The 13555-nt window shown below is 34.6% G+C and overlaps 3 protein-coding genes across 4 annotated transcripts; 2 read left to right on the top strand and 1 right to left on the bottom strand.

The window, feature by feature from the left end:
* Window positions 1–2696: 2696 nt before the first annotated feature.
* Window positions 2697–4389, top strand: LOC114172021 (metalloendoproteinase 1-MMP). The gene has a single exon (XM_028056763.1). The coding sequence runs from the start codon at window positions 3166–3168 to the stop codon at window positions 4246–4248; it is 1083 nt and encodes a 360-aa protein (XP_027912564.1). The 5' UTR covers window positions 2697–3165; the 3' UTR covers window positions 4249–4389.
* A 1104-nt stretch (window positions 4390–5493) lies between these two features.
* Window positions 5494–7507, bottom strand: LOC114174172 (putative pentatricopeptide repeat-containing protein At5g47460). Its single transcript, XM_028058955.1, has one exon. The coding sequence runs from the start codon at window positions 7437–7439 to the stop codon at window positions 5694–5696; it is 1746 nt and encodes a 581-aa protein (XP_027914756.1). The 5' UTR covers window positions 7440–7507; the 3' UTR covers window positions 5494–5693.
* Window positions 7508–8333: 826 nt separating this feature from the next.
* LOC114174353 (WAT1-related protein At5g47470) lies at window positions 8334–11040 on the top strand. 2 transcript variants are annotated; one of them, XM_028059190.1, is made up of 8 exons: window positions 8335–8799; window positions 8900–8965; window positions 9042–9155; window positions 9356–9599; window positions 9679–9840; window positions 10036–10187; window positions 10317–10408; window positions 10696–11040. In XM_028059190.1, exons 1-8 carry the CDS (start codon window positions 8612–8614, stop codon window positions 10701–10703), a joined length of 1026 nt encoding a protein of 341 aa, XP_027914991.1. In that variant the 5' UTR covers window positions 8335–8611; the 3' UTR covers window positions 10704–11040. The 2 variants fall into 2 exon arrangements, with proteins under 2 accessions (XP_027914990.1, XP_027914991.1); XM_028059189.1 differs by lacking the exon at window positions 10696–11040 and having other exon boundaries at window positions 8334–8799; window positions 10317–10540.
* The last annotated feature ends 2515 nt before the right edge of the window (window positions 11041–13555 follow it).

Genomic DNA, 13555 nt, shown 5'->3' on the forward strand with positions numbered 1-13555 from the left:
GCACAAGTATAATATCTAATAATTAGGCAATTGAAAGTTAGATTTTAGAAGGTGGTTTTCAAAATCATGGCAATTTGCCACGCCCACCTTTGTGTTTCCATTAAGTTCTACCAATTCATTGCACATTCACCAAAATTTTATCTCGTTTTTAATATTCAAGACTAATCAAAACAATTAACTTAATATTTTTTTTTGTTAAATTTTACTAATATATTGATTAACCTTTACTACGACTACGAATGATTTTTAAAGTGTTCTTCTTACTTACCGTTCATCAACACACAAACAATATTTCATAGGGATAAACAAAATAATAAATTTAAAATAATGTCATGTAAAAACAACTAATAATTTCGTCAACAATATGTCCTATAAATTATTGGAAATATTATTATTGTTCGAGTTTAAGGTTAAGATTCTACTTTGCAAATGATTCCAACGTCGCACATGTCATTTGTTACAGTGCGATCGTTAGTTACTTCAGTTCAGCAGCAGCCAGAGACGGATCTCAGTTCATCCGTAGGTCATGCTCTTCCAATTTTATTTCTTTTAATTATATATAATATATTTTATTTATAAAATTTAAATTAGATATACTTTTTATTTTTTTATAAATTATGATGTTAATAAATAATAAAATATAAAATTAAGCAATAAAAAATAAAGAAATTTATTAAAATATTTTATATGTTCTCTTTCATTATTATTTGATCAAATATTATATTTATTCTCTATTTTTGTATATTTTCTTTTATTTATGAAAAAATAGGAAGTTAGATCAATACAAACTCATCATTTGTATTCTGATTTCTCATATATTATAATAAAACAAATAATTTTATTTTGTCTATTGATAATAAAATATTAGTTTAATAAATAATATTTTTTATCTCTGAATTTTTTTTATGTATTTTTGTTATGAATATAAAATAAAAAGTGATCTACGAATATATTTCTTTTATAACCATTTTGCGAGTAATTTTAGTTTTTCTTTTAATAATTACATCCTCAATTCTGTATTAAATTTTGATAAATTATTTTTTATTTTTCTTAAATAGATATATAGATGAATAATAAAATAATATATTATTATTTAAAAATGATAAGAGAATATACTCTTAGAAACAATGAAAATAAAATAGATTTTATTTTATATATTTTAAATTCTTCACATATTTTAAAAGATAATATTAAAGATTAAATTCTTGAATTAAAGTGAAACATTTCTAAAGTTTAAAAAATTATAATTGTAAAAGAGAAAATTCATATTAACCTTTTAGATATATGTGAATTTTAATTTTAAATTATAGGAACCTTTACTAAAGTTCAAATAATTAATAACAGAAATTTTGTCTTAAATATATGAATTTTAAATATATTATTTTATTAACGGACCAATACAGGATCTGTTGTGCTTTCTTTTCAGATTTTTTTTTTTTACATCGATTATGACACCTTTTATAAGATAAAACGGTAATGATTAATAAAGCTAGTGTCAATGGAAAAAAAATCTAGTGTTAAAATACATTGTTCTCTTTTTATTTTTTTCACCTAGTTTGATGTTTTTTTCAAAATCTATTAAATAATAATAAATATATAAGTGTTATTCTTCGAACATTCAGCAAGAGCAAGAAAAAGAGGCTTACATCGCTGCTTTTGAGATACAGAAAATTGTAGTCAACCTTTGATTAATACAGTGAATTGGTAAGACCAATTCCAATACCTTTCGCAGGTTCAACCCTTCGTTCCAGCCATGAATTTTCGTTTCTTCATTGTTTCTACTTGTTTGTTGTCGTTACCATACTTAACAGTCTGGTTTCATTTAGAAATTGAAGTTTAAAACCTTTTAAATATTTTTCTCTTTCTCAGCCTATCAAAACATCTTTTTAAAGATAAAATTGTAACCGAACAGTTCAAAACGAATATTACTACCTATGATGATGGCGATAACCGATGGGTTGGGATGGAAACATTTATAAATGAATAGGGTTTCAGGGGTTCGTCACAGTGAGAATAACGTTGAGACATTTTTATTGGAATGAAAATTAAAATTCGGAAATGTGGGGGCACCCAGAAAGCAACCTCAACCCCATTACGAAATAATTGAGGAAGGGCTAGTGCCACTTCCATCATCTAGATAAACCTAATTAAATGGCGTAATCAAACCTAATACATACATCACTACGATCTTAACCGTCCCCATATTATAACAAAACAATAACTCAAGTCAACACCAAAAGAACCAAAATCCTTAACCATCTCTAGTTTTGGTCATCTTCCCAACTTCATCCGTTTTGAAAAATACGTAACAATCCAAAGGTTTAAAGAGTGTTAAAGTATATTTAACAGTACTCTTGCGTAACAAAAAATTTCATGTCATTACTACGTCGCGTTGACCCTTTCCCTCCTATTTTCTACTATTTCAACTAACAGTCTGAAAACTCGCAGAATTCTGTTCTTCGGACCAAACTCGCAGCACTATCTGACTAAAAAATTGGAAAACCCAATACACAAATTCAATTATGGACCATAACTTGTGATTCATGACGTGCTTCTGAACGGATAAGTGATACTCGTTCGTCCTACGTTCAAATATAAATTATTTGGAAGATCAACGTATTGTAGGGCACCATATAAAAAAGAAATTGTCACTATTTCGTAGTTATTTCTCAAACATCTCACAACCTGAAAACGATTCCCCTGAACCAAATTGGGTCAACAAACATAAGTCTTGTTCTCCGTCAACCCAACTAAACTGGAACAAACCGTATCCAACTCGTTACTCCCTGTTCCCGTTTTTGCGAATTCAATGAGTCACACAACAAGAACAACACGAGGCAAACAAAGTAAAATTTGAAGTAATATTATTTAATTAGAAACAGAAACTGCAGTTTACCCACCATCGTCACTCTTCAAAGGATGTCACGATCACCCATCCAAAAAGGAAGAATCTTCTTATCTTTATAACCCTAATTTACTTCCATCACCAAAGACAAACTCCATACGCATACATATATATGATTCTAAACTCACAGTTATGATAATACCGCTTCTCACATATTCTGTTTTTCAATAACCTTTCTTTCTAATTCGGGGTTTAATAATTCAGCTCTGTGCTCCTTCGTTTGTTCCCCCGTAACAACATAACTACCATAACGAATAGTTATGTTTCTGTTTTTCAGTTACTTTAACTTGTTCTTCCTCGGTGTGGCCATCTTCCTTTCTCACCCTTGTTTTCCCGCCAGGATCGTACCAGAATCCGCAACCGTAATAACCTCCGAATCCCAAAAAACACAAACGCACAACGCCACGTGGCACGATTTCTCCAAGTTCTTGTACGCCGAGCGAGGCAGCCACGTCAGCGGCATGTCGGAACTCAAAAAGTACTTCCACCGTTTCGGATACCTCGCTCTCCCCGAAACAACGCCCAACTTCACGGACACCTTCGATTCCCAATTCGAGACCGCCGTCTTCCGTTACCAGAAGCGCCTCGGCCTGCCAGTCACAGGGAAACTCGACTCCGATACTATATCTGCCATCGTGGCGCCGAGGTGCGGCGTCTCCGACGCCGCCACGCATGGAATCCACGCCTCGCGTCACTACGCTTACTTCAACGGGAAGCCGCGGTGGACTCGCGGAACTCCGATGACTCTCACGTATGCGTTCTCGCCGTATAACATGATCGACAGGGTGAGCGTGCCGGAAATCAGGGTGGTGTTCGAGCGCGCGTTCTCGCGGTGGGCGTCGGTGATTCCGGTGAGTTTCCGGGAGACGCCTGAGTACGATAAGGCGGACATCACGATCGGGTTTTATCTCGGGGATCACGGCGACGGAGAACCGTTTGATGGAGTTTTGGGGGTTCTGGCTCACGCGTTCTCCCCCCAGAACGGGAGATTCCATTTGGATGCGGCGGAAATGTGGTCCGTGGATTTCGAGCGCGAAGATTCGAGGGTGGCCGTTGATTTGGAATCCGTGGCGACGCACGAGATAGGTCACGTGCTTGGGTTGGGTCACTCATCGGTGAAAGAAGCGGTGATGTACCCAAGCCTGAGCCCCAGGAGAAAAAAGGTTGACTTGAAGATTGATGACGTGGCAGGAGTCCAATCTCTTTATGGCTCTAACCCAAACTTTACTTTCAGTTCTTTGTTGCAGTCGCAGAATTCATTAAACGCTGCAGTGGGCTTGGAAGCCCGTTTCTTCAGATGGACCCTTTCTCTTGCCCTGCTCGTATTATTTTTATGTGTTTGATTTTTTCATACTTGTATTTTAATTCTTTGATCATATATATGTGTATGTAAAAAGGAAAAGAAAGCACAGAAAGTAAAGTTCGATCACGTGGGCGAAGCCCTTGTGATTCATCTTATATGGGTACGATAGATATTTGTTTAATTTCCCAACATAGAAAATTAGATGCACCACAGAACTTTTGTGAGGGGAAAGGTGAGTACACTTTTGATTGGATTTGAGGAAAAATTGCAGGACAAGACCGATGGAAAAGGAAAGATTGAAATGAAAAGGTTTGGGGAATAAAAAAAGAAGGCAATGAAAAACAATGATGAAAGAGGATAGAATAAGATTCCGTAAGTTAATGGCTAACCTAACCCGAGTGGTGGGAGGAACCAAGGAATCTGTGTATTGAAGATAGACAGAAAGAAGTATAAATAACTGTCACATGGGCGTAAAAGGTATCAATCTTAACTAACATTCCCGCCCAAGGCTCCTACTATTTTCCTATTTGGGGTCAAATTTGCTATCCACTGGATTGGTTCAACTTCACAAGTTCCTATTATTCCACATCCATTGCCATCAGATCCGAAAGTTAGAGACGGAAAGTAATGTTATCTGAAAACACACTCTACATATGAGTTTCTTCTTAGGCCATTAGAGTAAATTTTCTCCAGAGTACTTGACACTAAAGTTATATATCTTGAAATTGCAAGACATAAGCACTGTTATTTTTTTGCCTCTCCAAGGTGAAGTACAAATAAGTCATGATAGGAAAGACACGGATACTGAAATAATATCCAGTACACGGATATTTCACTCAATGAAATAAACTATTTAATTAAACTAAAAAAAGAGTACAGGGATGGTAAGTGTATAATATAATAATATTGTATAAAAGTATAATACAGTATTTTCAGGATTTATGTAAAAACACAATTTAATATTATAAGTTAAAGTACTTTTTAATCTCTTCAGAAAATTCAATTTGAGGATTATTTTTAGAATGTTTATTTTTGCTCCCTTGATCTTCTAAAAAAAAAATTCAATGTTCTCTGTTTCCGTCAAAATTTAGCTAACGACACAAGAATATGCCGAAATTGTACTGAAATCAATCACTGCATCTTTAACTGCCGCTGCTAGCTTCATTTGAACAGAAATTATTGATTTTTCATAAAATTAAATATGTCAATCTTTTATATTTATAATGGGATCAAATAGAATTTGCAAAATAAATAAAAATATTAAATAAATAATATGAATAGTATACATAATAATTTTGTATGGTTAACCTCTCTCTCTTCCCTCAATACCTTTTTCCCTTGCACATTTTCTTACCAATTGTCATCACCAATGGTTGATGCTCCGTTCATTATCTTCGGATAAGGTAATCAGAACTGTACTTTTGACAATGCTGGCTGTTAATATTTTGTTCATTCCTGGCTTCGAGAACACAGCTCCCTTAGGGTTCATAGAGACGAGACAGAGCTATCTATTTCTATCCAACTAGAACCCGCTTCTTTCTTAACTCTTTTCCTGTTCATGAGTCCCCTCATTAAATTTACATCTTCCCATCTTCCAAAAGATGCATACATGTTAGACATCATCACATAAACATAATCTTCATCCCTCTCCAATTCAATCACCTTGGCAGCTGCAATCTCTGCTTCTTGTAAATCTTCCTGAGTTCCACAAGCACCAAGCAAAGCCCTCCAGACCACTCCACAAGACTCAAAACCAAATTCATGTATAAACTTTTCTGCTCTCCACAGCTCACCTTTTTGCCCCATGAGCCGTATCATTGAACAACAATGCTCAATGGATGGCGCAATCTTATATTCCTCAATCATAGATTGAAAGTAAGCAATTGCATCTTCTAATGGTATTTCATCATGGGAACAAGCGGATATAAGGTTAAGAAACGTGATACCATCCGGTTTTATATCTCTTTCCATTTTCAGCAACTTGAAGAGACGGATAACACATCCAGAATCACCATTGCGAGCATAGCCAGATATCATTGCATTCCAGCTTACCAAATTCTTGTCACACAGAGAATGGAACATTGATTCAGCATTCTTAACTTGCCCACATTTTGAGTACATGTCAATTAGGGCACTCCCAACAACTATAGAAACATCTAAACCGCACTTTACTGCGCAGCAATGAATCAACATTCCCCACTTTAAGGCAGCCAAACCTGCAATTCCACTTAAAATGATTGAAAATGTGAACTCATCTATCTGTACATTTCTCAAGTGCATTTTACAGAACATGTCCAAAGCTTCCCAAGCTCGATTTCTATTCACAAATCCCGTAATTACAGAATTCCATGAAGAAGAATTTGGATTTGGCAGACTTGACAAAACCCGAACAGCATCTTCCATGTTCCCCACCTGAGCAATTCCATTTATGAGGCCATTATAGGAAACGGTATCAGGGTTGGGCATAAGGTGCAAAAACTTGTAAGCAAGTTCAATGTATCCGTTGTTAGCACTTGCCGCTATGATTGAGTTCCAAGAAATAGCGTCCTTCTCAACAGTTTCGGAGAACACCTTTACAGCATGTTCCACAGGCCCACATTTCCCATACATGTCAATCAAGCAGTTTGCAACCACAGTGCTATCATCCATGCCCAGTTTCACTGTCTTGCAATGAATTGAGCTTCCAAGTTTGAAAAGGCTCAGTTGGGAACAAGCAAACAACACAGACGTGAACGAAAACGCGTCGGCACGAACGTGGGACCTGTATAGACGCATGAAAAACGTCAAAGCGCTTCGAAACTGGCCAGCGTGGACGTACCCAGATATCACAGTGTTCCAAGTAACGACGTTCGGTTCAGAAATTTCATCGAACAGTGCGTGTGCGTCACTAAAATAGTGCATTCTGACGTAAAATTTGACGAGGGAGGTGGAGACATGGATGTTGGAAAAATAGCCAGAACGTGAAACGTAACTGTGGATTTGCTTTCCGAACGAGGGACATTTCAGTTGACTGGCAAATCCAATTAGGTTAACAAGTGCGAAAGAATTTGGTTTAACTCCACGAGTGGCTTCAAATAATGCTAACTCAGCATTTGTTCCACATTCGGAATGCACCGCAGCAACATCCACCAAATGAAAATTACTGTGTCCGATATAATGCATATGATTGAAGATTTTGGTACTACATAGTAATGGGAATTTGCGTGCTTCATTGCACACAAACCTTCGCATGCCTTAGGTTATGATCAGTTTACAATATAAAACTGTAAGAAGATTAAACACTACACTACATATGTATTGTTAACTTTATTTTGCACATGCTCTTAGATTACTTCGATACTTTCATATACTTATCATTCTAACAGTAGTGTTCTTTCCCATCTGAAAAATAATATTTTTGTTAATATAATTATTCATATAATATGTAAATGTACTTCTCCCTTTCTCAAGTTAGAAAATAACATTAAGGAAATATAATTATTTTTAATAATATTATAATGTTTATATATTATTCTCCTAATAAATATAATTGGAGGGATTGAATTATTGGATTAAATAATTTAAAAAATGGACTTTTAAGAGAAAAATGTTAATCAAATTTCAAATTAGATGTTTTATAATAATTATAATTAGGTTTCTTAAAAATCAATCCACCTAATGACTAAATCCAATCAACAAAAATATAGTTGAGTTAAAGCAGTTTGTTGGAGAGAGATGTCTTTATAAGTATAAAAATTAGAAAAAATGTGCTCTGATTTTCTTGTGATTTGTGAAGTATGATAGAACACAACTTTTCTAATATCTTCTCACTCTGTTTTTTGACAAAATTTTGACTTTTCAGATTCTGCCCTCCAATTCAGAACATGGTCACGTAGAAGGGGTTATTGGAACTCACTTCCACACCGTTCATTGAATCCACATATAGAGTTAATCGAACTTTTCCAAATATCTGTCAAAATTTCTCTTCATCTGTTAAGCAGCAAAAAGGGAGGGATGATAATCTTCTATTCTAAAGGAAAAAATCTAGATTTAGAAAAAAGAAGCATATCAACGCCAACCAACCAATCATCACTATTTATGTACCGGAAAACGGAGCAACAGTAAAACAGGTCTGGCCATGGTTGGTACGGACACAACCATCGTGAAGGTTGGGTTGGTTCAAGCATGTTATGAACCGAAGATTTACCATAAGAGGCAAATGCAGAGGAAGCAGTAGCACACGCATTACCATTTCGTGAAACAAGAAAATAAAATTCTGACTTTGGACACATAATTGAAGAGGAGTCAGAAGAAAGGTGGTGGTGGTGTTGAGAAAACGCAAAAAGAGAATGAAGAGAGGATAAGTTCCTCTCTCGATAACAGAAATCAAAGAACCCTTTTGATAAGTTTGTTTGGAGGAAAAGATGAGTAGGGGAACTATGGAAGATGTGGCAATAATTGGAGGATTGGTTGGAGTCCAATTTATTTATGCAGGAAATGCTGTGTTCATGGGTTATGCACTGTCATTAGGCTTCAGCTCTCTCACCATTATCATTTTGACATCTTTGGCTACATTCCTTATTCTGTTCCCCGTTTCATTTTTCTTTGAAAGGTTCTTTCTCTCTGCTTCCACTTCTAAATAAATCACAAAAATGCTTCTGCTTTTTTATTTTTCTGCTATATATTCATTTTGGATGTTGCATCTATTGCAGGACTAAGTGGCCGAAGAATTGTGATTTCAAGTTGACTAAACAGCTATTATGTCTATCGTTTGGAGGGTAAGCAAATGTAATTTAATTTCCTTTCGATTTCTAAAATTTGAGATAAAACATTTCTGGTTTTCTTGTTATGCAGACTGCTGTTCCAGTATTTATTCCTCAAAGGACTCGATCTAACTTCGCCAGCAATGGGAACTGCTATGCCAAACATTGCCCCAGGTCTTATCTTCCTCATTGCATGGATTTCTGGGTAATCTTATTCTACTTGACTTTTGGTACTTTTATTCTAACTTTAAATCATCACCAAATTTTGAATGTAGTAGGTAAGCCAGAAAGTGAAACGGGTTTATTGCAAAAACAACTATTTTGTTAGATTAGAAAAGAAAATGCTTAATCTTCCAAAAATGGACCTTCAATTTGGTACTCAGATGGAAATTCGGTATTGGGCAGGTTAGAGAAAGTGGACTTAAGGAATCAGTATAGCAAAGTAAAAATCATGGGAACAGTGCTCTGTGTCTTGGGAGCTCTCACAATGAGCATAATGCAAAGCATTTCGACTGGTGCACCGGAGAAAAATTCCACATTTCCATTATCAAAGACTCCGTCAGGTTTTGTCTTTAACACGCAAAAGATGATCGGTTGCTTCTATCTCGTGGTTGCAGTCGTGATTTTGTCGAGCAACGTCGTTCTGCAGGTAACGTGTTTTATAAAATGTGGGTGAGAACACAAATGTACTTAATTTAATAACTCAACAAAAATTGTTGTTCTTGAAGGCTTTTACTCTCGGAGATTTTCCGGCACCGATGTCCTTGGGTGCAGTAACGTCCTTGTTGAGCGCATTCATGACTGCAACCGTTCAGGTACTTGAAAAACACAGGCTGAAAACTGGGCAGCTTCTTGTGAGGTCTGGAAATTTAATTGGCTATTTTATTCTGGTAATTCCCTTCTCTCATCATTTCATAGCAATGGTTTGCAAGTGTTTTTCTCTCCTGATAGAATTTTACCTTGATGATTCACATTGATATTTAGAAATAAAACTTCCATTTTCATTGAAAAGCAACACTAAAGCGCATTAGAAATTTGTACCAACCATGTATGAAACTTTGTGTATTTTCATTGTGAATGCACAGGCAGGTGCTGTGAGTGGAATATGCCTGAGTTTCAACGGGTGGGCACTGAAGAAAAAAGGGCCAGTGTTTGTCTCCATGTTTAGCCCCATTGGTACAGTGTGCTCTGTAATTTTCGCGGTTATTAAACTTGGAGAAAGTATGAGTACCGGAAGGTACATTGCTAAGTTTCCTAGCTAGTGTGTGTAGCTTCTGGGTAAAAATTTGTTGGGTGTAAAGTCTACAAATTGTATTCCCATTTATGATGTCTCATTTGTTCCTTTTCACAAACACCTTCAATGCAGTCTTGGAGGCATGTTTCTCATGTTCAGTGGACTCTACTTGGTTCTCTGGGCTAAAGGGAAAGAAGGACTGCCAAATGGAGATAGCTTAGAGAGTGAGTTTGACATAGAGAGGCCTCTTTTGTGTTAACGTGTTTTTCAAATGACAACGTGTAAAATGTACTTGTCTCATCCCACTAGAAGCAGAGCAAAAAGCGAGGTTTGGTTAAGTCGGTTGAGATAACAACAATGAATTGCTTTAACGTGGTTAATATAATTCAACTCCTTAAACAACATTAATAGGGAACCACCATGTATTAACTAAACTATTCATTAAGGAAACAACGTGGCAAATATCAATACATGCTCTCAACGTTTTCAACTTTTTTTTCCTCTTTTGCAGAACATTGAAACAGCTGCTTCCTTCACGTAGTGGTGACAGAGAATTCCCAAGAGCATACTGTAAAAAGGTAGAAGTCTCTTGGATTTCAAAAAATATATATTTGGTTTTTCACGTTGGATCAAGCAAACAAATTTTCGCAATTCATATTCAAGTTATGCTACTATGAACAGCTTCTAGATCCCGAAGTTTTGTTTTTGTCTTTATGAAATTCCTGGGTCAGATAGGTGCAACATTTTAAGATGCAAGGGAATGCAAAAATATGCCGGTATTGTTAGATGAAATTGAATAATATATTTGAAAAAATATGTGAGAAAATAGCTAGGTCACATTGTGTTCCATGGTTTGTTGAGGTTGTTTATTATGGCCTTTTCTGGTGACACTGAGAAATAGGGAAATGAATATAAAGAAAAAAAGATAAACTAGCAAAATTAATTCATAATTCTTATATAAAATGGATTAGCTCGACAAACTTTTTGTGAACTAAATGTAAAAAAGTCAAAATAGACAAATAAACTCATTGCTATCTTTTACGCATATTTAAATAAAAGTATTGTCTTCAAACCAGCGTGATAAAATGTTAATACATTATATTTAATTGACTCCTACACTCAAAATCTAATATTATATACCATATTTTTATTTTTTACGAATTTTCATATATAAATTATATTTTTAAAATCTATGGTGATTTGGTTAAACGCCAATGTAGAAGAAGATGCGTTATATATGAAACATCAGTTTGTAGTTGACCCGCCAACTATATGTGCATCGCTTTCTATTTGTTTATGTAATGCTGTCAATATTCTTTTCTCGCTAAACGCGGACATCTCATAGCAAAACAATAAATAAAAATCTATATTCTTTCAAGTTCCATACTTCCTTCTTCCTTTACTTTATATATGTTTTTGAATAATATTCTCCTACGTACCTAATTTTAGAGATATTTTTAAGTATTTTAAAAGGTAAATATCAATTTTGAATATTCTAAAATAATAGAAATGTGGTGTTTAAAAGATCATCAAGAAATTGTTTCATGTTTTCTTAAGAAATCTAGGCTCGAATATATTATTAAATTAAAAAAATCAATTTTTTTTTATGATAAGTGAATTTCAAACATAATTCAACTTGTTTGTAAAGTGAGACTTTAACGTTTTATCATTAGTCCAATGTATGATTGTTAACACATTTTCATCATACTGAAGGGTATACATATTAGACGTGAGACTAGATATTAGTGGATGGTTTGATAGCGACCTGATAGTAAATGAAATAATGGACCTAACAAACAACAAATTTTACTAGATAAGTTCAATTCTCGATAACAAATACCATAATAAGCAATAAACAACAAATTTCACTAGATAAGCACAAATCTCAAAATTAACTTATATTAGTTTCTAAAATTTACAACCACTTTATATATTTATATATATATATATATATATATATATATATATGTGTGTGTGTGTGTTTTGTTTGTTGTAATTTATTTGTTAAAAGAAAGAAGAAAAAAAAGGAACGAATATATCACTTGTTTAGTTTTATTTACTAAATAAAAGCAACTTCCAACCATACTTGAAAACAAAATATTAGTTTTATGATATAATATTTTTTGTAGATAAGTTTTTATTATTTTTCACGTAAGAAAAGATTTAATTGATGTAACGTAAAATATTTATAAAAAAATGGTGGAAGAATTGGTTTGTTCTAGAATGATGGGATGGGAAAAGTGAGCCCACAGCTAAGAGCTGATCTGGTTATAGCAAAGTTTGTGTATAGTTGGAGCAGACAAGAGAAGAAAGAATGGTAAAATGGGTTTAAGTGAGTGGTGTTTTGGTGTAGCCATGTAGGCCATTCCATAATCTTGTTCTGTGTCTTTCAAGTTTACTCCATTGCACCAAATCATGGTCCCTCTTCATTCAATTCAACACTACGTTTCGCATGCAAATGCAACGCTTCCACCATCACCATCATGCCAATTATAAATAATTTTCTATTTCACTTACATCTCATACACAAAAATATTATTTATATCATATTTTGATCGATGCCAACACGGCCGAATTTTGACCGGAGTCGGCTCGACTGAATTCGACCGAATTTCGATCGTGGCTGACTCAGTTGAATATAGTTAAATTTTGATCGTGTTTGACTCATTTGAATACGGCCAAATTTCATCATAGGTCGTCTCAGCCGAATACGGCCAAATTTGGGCCAGGGTCGATTCTGGCAAATCTCAATCGGGGTCAACTCGATTGAATTCAATCGAATTTTGACTGGAGCCAACTAGGCTGAATACAACCAAATTTTGATCGCGGTTGTCTCGGTCGAATACAGTCAAATTTTGTCTAAGTCGACTCAGCCCAATGCAGTCAAATTTGGGTCAAGGTGAACTCAACCGAATACTTTCAAATTTTGTCCAGGACCAACTGGACCAAATTTCGATCGGGACCGACTTGACTGAATTTGGTCGAGTTCAGCCAAATTTCGTATAGGGTCACGCCAACATAATCAAATGCGACTAAATTTGGGCTAGTCCGTCTCAACCTTTAGCATAACCTAACCAAAAATATAAATTGAAAATTTGAATTAGATATTTTGGATTACCCATCTTGAAAATCTAGATTTAGATAATGGATATTCAATCCATAAAATATATAAGATGTAGATCAGATTGATATTCAGATCCAATAAAATGGATTTTAAATGAATTGAATTTTTAATAAAATAAATATTAAATGGATTGGATAAGAGAAAAAGTGAATTGGATGGTATGAAAATTGGATTTTTTGCCCCCACTTATTTATATCTATATCGCTAATTTGTTGTTTAGAGAAATGGTAAGATTGTAATTTATGGC

This window comes from Vigna unguiculata, chromosome 2, assembly GCF_004118075.2.
Source record: "Vigna unguiculata cultivar IT97K-499-35 chromosome 2, ASM411807v1, whole genome shotgun sequence".
In the NCBI taxonomy this organism is placed as follows: domain Eukaryota; kingdom Viridiplantae; phylum Streptophyta; class Magnoliopsida; order Fabales; family Fabaceae; genus Vigna; species Vigna unguiculata.